General features: G+C 63.0%; 2 protein-coding genes across 2 annotated transcripts; both read left to right on the top strand.

Annotated features, from left to right (window-relative positions):
• Positions 1 to 666: 666 nt before the first annotated feature.
• On the top strand, positions 667 to 2223 carry MNEG_5751 (hypothetical protein; the record flags this gene model as incomplete). The annotated part of the gene is made up of 3 exons (XM_014045769.1): positions 667 to 718; positions 946 to 1251; positions 1463 to 2223. 3 exons carry the CDS (start codon positions 667 to 669, stop codon positions 2221 to 2223), a joined length of 1119 nt encoding a protein of 372 aa, XP_013901223.1.
• A 607-nt stretch (positions 2224 to 2830) lies between these two features.
• Positions 2831 to 4311, top strand: MNEG_5750 (hypothetical protein; the record flags this gene model as incomplete). The annotated part of the gene is made up of 5 exons (XM_014045768.1): positions 2831 to 2851; positions 3179 to 3296; positions 3474 to 3607; positions 3894 to 3963; positions 4244 to 4311. The coding sequence occupies 5 exons, from the start codon at positions 2831 to 2833 to the stop codon at positions 4309 to 4311; spliced, it is 411 nt and encodes a 136-aa protein (XP_013901222.1).
• Between the last annotated feature and the right edge of the window lie 357 nt (positions 4312 to 4668).

The raw sequence follows: 4668 nt of genomic DNA, 5'->3' as shown, positions 1-4668 counted from the left end.
TGACAAGCACAAAAATATGCGCGGCTGTTGTAACAAACACGGAAGCGACCTGACACACCATTCGTACAGCACGTTACCATTCGGCAGGCAACGTTGTAGTAGCCCTGCTTTGCACGAGGACGCGTGAGGGGGGTGAGCATGCACATGTTAAACATGGTCCATCAGCTGCCGCATGCAAGGCCGGTGCGTTGAAACTGCACATGCCAGCACGAAAATCAGCATGTATGGGCATTTTCAGAGCGCCACCCAACTAAAGTAACTTTCACAGCGTCGGGTGAATTAGCTGGCTGGCGGGGCGTGGCGGCATAGGCGGCCGATGTAACAAGAGCGGCAAGTTGGTGACCCAGCGCAGTAAGAACCACACTTTCGTCAAAATTTGTCATACCGACGCGGCATGCCTCGCCGAGTGCAGTAAGCGGGTTCTGGCTCGGTCACTCTTTTCAAATTCGCACCACTTCTCTCATTCTCTGGTCGCGGTCCTACTTGAACGCAACAACACAAAAGCTGCAACAATAGTGCAAGCGAAACATCGTGCACCACTGCATATCAAGCCCACTCTCCAAGCCCCGCCGCCTTCACAGCAAGCCTTGTTTTCTGAGCGAGCCCAGCCTGCGACACCCATCTGAAAGCGCTCCCACCTTTTGCATTTCCAGCAGCACTACTGCAATGGCGCACTGCAGCCATCTTGTGTTTACCTGTCTTCTCGTGCTGCTGGCAGGTGCGTGAGGTTCCCCTTCCGCCGGCCTGACCCGACATCCCTGGGTGGCTGACACAGCACACCAAACCCAGCAGCACTGCGTGCAGAGCTCTTGCATATCTGTCGCGGTGCAAACAGCCTGAATTCCATGCGTCGGCTGCCCAGCTCAACACTGTGGCCTTCCGTCGTGCATGCACCTCCCTCACCATTCCCCCTTCCCTCGACATGCCCCATCCCGCTTTCTGCAGCATCCGGCGCCGTGGCCGGCCGCGCCCTGCTGGGAGACGCCCCCCAGGGCGGCAAGCTCCAGTTCGTTCCCAAGGGCTGCACCCTAGCCTCCGTGCAGGTGGAGGCTCACTACGCATTCAAGTACGCTGTGTTCGGCCCCCGTGTCATCCGCGGCACCGTCAAGCTCAGCAACGGCAACACCTTTGCGGTGCCCATCTCAAAGGTCTCCGTCACCCTGGCGCCCGCTGTGCCCGTCAGCCCCTTCATCATCACGGCGTCATGCTCAGGCGGTTCGGTGCCTTCAAGCCCTCAGCCCTACCAGTACGGTGGGTCCCTGGTTGAATTCTGCGCAACTGCGTGCGTTGGTGACGTCAGGCCAGCCGCCCGGCTGGCAGGCAGTTGCGACGCGCTCGCCTACATCTTAGTGTGCCTCGATGATTTTGTTATCAATGTTCCTCCCGTCGCGCGCATGCACAAGCTCGCTCTGATTGCTGATCCGACCTCAACAACCCCGCCACCTCATCCTCTGCCGCGCAGGCACCCTGACCTGCACCTTTGAGAGCCCCGACCTGCCCACCTCCGGCCCCGCCGCCGGCTTCCGCGGCTGGAAGACCGCCGGCGCCACCGCCACGATCGGCATGAGCGGGGCCACCTGCAGCTCGGGCAGCAACGGCACCCCCATCAAGGGCTGGATCCTCACCGACATCTTCGGCTCAGGCCCCGGCAGCAGCAGCAGCGGCAGCGGCAGTAGCAGCGGCGGCTCCGGCGTCGGCGCGGCCGGCCCCCAGGGCGCCGGCGCCGGCAGGCCCGCGCTCCTCGGCGGCGCGGCCGCCGGCCGCAAGCTGTCGGAGGATGGGGCAGACGGCGCCGCCGGCCCCGTCGTCGGCTATGTCCCCAGCAGCAATGACTGCCTCGGGATGACTATCACCGCCTCCGCCTCCATGTCAGCCGATGGCGTCGTCAGCGGCAGCGTGTTCATCACCAACCCTCGGGAGTTCAGCATCCCGCTCTCCGCGGTGCGTGTGCAGATCAGCAACAGCGTCCCCGTCGCGCCGATCTTCGCCGACGCGGCTTGCCAAGGCGGCCTGAGCGTGCCCAGCAACCCGCAGCCGTTCCAGCTGGGCACGCTGGTCTGCAGCTACTCGGCGGCGATCCCCTCGGAGGGAATTGCCTCGGACCCCTCAAAGTGGCCCAGCGTCCTGCCCAAGGTTGACGTGGCGATGTCGGGCGCTCAGTGCGCCGGCGCTGTGGCGCCGATTCAACAGAGCAACCCTGGGCCGCTTCTGTACGGCCACTGATCAGATCACTGCCACGTGCTGCTTGCATGATTTTATTTTGACAGGTCAACCAGTTGATTTGACCATCTGCCTCTGCCTATTCTGAACTCCTGGCTGGACAAGCCGCGTCACTGCCCTGCTTCAAAACTTGATGGTGCAAATCACAAATCAGCCTGAAATGCCGCTGCAATGAGCGTCCCGCCGTTACAAAGGCGTGTGCTGCAGAACTTATCTTACACGCATTGCAAGTATGCGATTGTGAAAATGACCTCCGGGGGCAACGGATGCCCAAGATGTGTAACTCCCCCTGTTCATATGGTGTAGGGATAGAACTCTTTGCACACATGCGGGTACATAGCAGGCGCCAGCAGCTCAGACATCCACGTCAGAGGCAGTAGCAGGAGAAGCGTCTTGCAACCTTTTCTTGATCAGAGGTACCAACAAGATTCCCTGGGGCCCTGGGGGGGGGGGGTGCGCAGGGAGGCGGGGGCCAGCAAAAGTAGCACCCTGATGACGTGCCGGGTTTTGCAAGATTAGTTTCGTCATGACACGGTGCAACACTCAAATCGTTTGCAGCAACTTGGGGCTCAGAGAATCTCCTGGCATGCGCCCAAGTGCCGCCACAAGCATGGCGCACGCTGGCATCGGGGTAGGCGCGGGCTGGGCGTGAGGTTGCCCGTCGCAGGCACACGCCATGTGGCGGTAGCAACACTCTCAGCTTATTCCCCGTTCAAACGCGCTGATAAGACAATAGTTTCACTTGCGCCGTTTCGCGGCCCTGTTTTGCGTTGAACCAACATCCCGCGGCAAGATCGCTTGCTCGCTCGCACGGCTGTACATAGCCATGGCGCACCTTCTCGGGCACTTGAAAAGTACCGAAACCCTTCTCCACCCAAGCCGGACGGCCGCGGGCGCCGCCAGCGCGGGACACCGCTCGGCGCCACAGTCATCCCGTGCGCCGCCCCGCCCCTGTCAGCGATCGGGTCAGCAGCTCGTCGCCCGCCCGCCGGCCGCGGACAGCCCCATCCGCAGCCTCCTTTGCGGCACGGGCGCATGCAGCGGCCGCGGCGGCGGCGCCAGGGACTCGACTCAAGGTGTGACGCCGTGCTAACCACCTCATGCAACATCTTGACGTTTGCAACATCACAAGAAGGGCCCACCCCACCAAGCCCCAGGGCTCGTGCTGTCCCCCTCCCACCGCTGTTTCATCACTACTGTACCCCCGCTCCGACCCCGAAACTGGCTGCGCCTTCTCACCCACCCCCGTGCAGCCGCAGCCGACCGCGCCTACGAGGCCGCCCTTGAACTCAGCAGGCAGCAGCAGCACGGCGCCGCGCGCGAAGCGTTTGAGGAGCTGCTGCGCGCGCACCCCAACATGTGCAAGGCCTGGGTCAGCTACGCGCAGGTGAGGACAGCAGGGCCCGCGCGCGGGTGCACACGTGTAAATATGTGTATGCACGAGTGGTCGTGTGTGCATGAGCGTATGTGCATGTATGTGTGCATGTGTATCGTGTGCATGCATGGCAGGCGGCCCCTGATGGACCGACTGGCAGCGGTCGTGCGCCCGCTGGCCGGCCTGCGAGCGGCACCTGGCGTGACCCCCTGCCGCAGCGTCTGTCCTGCTGACCCCTGAGGCTCTCAGCACGACTGCCTGAATCGCTCAGATCTTTACGCTTGATCCAAACCTACAGATGGAGAAGCGCATCGGCCGCCTCGGGGACCCTCAGCGCCTGCACATCGCTCGATTTGTGCTCCAGAGAGGTGCGTCCGCGAGTCCACGCAGTTGCGCTCAAGAGCGCACGCGCGCGCGCGTGTGCACGCCCCGACATACAGATGCCCGTGCTCTCACGCTTGCGCTGTTCCAGCGTGATCGCGTCGCACTGCAAGGCCCGCTGCGCTCTGCAGCCCATTACACCTTCCCTCCATTCGTGCCAGCTGCCAGATTTCCCATCATTCCCATCAAACACACACACACACACACATACACACATACACACACACTCACACACACGACGATTGCTTGCCCTCGCGACACCTCCAGGTCTGTCCTCAAACCCCGACAGCGCCTGCCTGGCGCAGGCCTGGGGACTGCTGGAGCTGCAGAGGTGAGTGCAAACGGCTGAGGCAACAAGCGGAAACGCTCCTTTGTCATACCCTGTTCCGCCTCTGCGGTAGCCCCCACCCCGCCCTGCTCTTGCTGCCCGCGGCCCTCGTGATTGTGTCTGGTCCAGTTTTTGATATTGCAGACTGCACAATCAATGCGGTGTGCCTGTCGCCGCGCTTCCGTGGCGCAGGGGCAACTGGTGGGCGGCTGTGCGGCTGCTGGAGCGCTGCGTGCTAATGGATGCGTCAAACGCGCCCGTGCTGAGGTGGCAGCCGGTGCTGAGCGCCCGCCAGACCGTCAGCAGCCGCCCCGGCCGCGCCGCCGGCGGCGGGGCAGCGCGCCGCCGCGGCGCGAGCGTGGTG

This window comes from Monoraphidium neglectum, assembly GCF_000611645.1.
Source record: "Monoraphidium neglectum strain SAG 48.87 unplaced genomic scaffold scaffold00878, whole genome shotgun sequence".
Taxonomy (NCBI): domain Eukaryota; kingdom Viridiplantae; phylum Chlorophyta; class Chlorophyceae; order Sphaeropleales; family Selenastraceae; genus Monoraphidium; species Monoraphidium neglectum.
The sequence above is the reverse complement of the archived record's forward strand: the minus strand, read 5'-3'. Positions and strand labels throughout refer to the sequence as shown.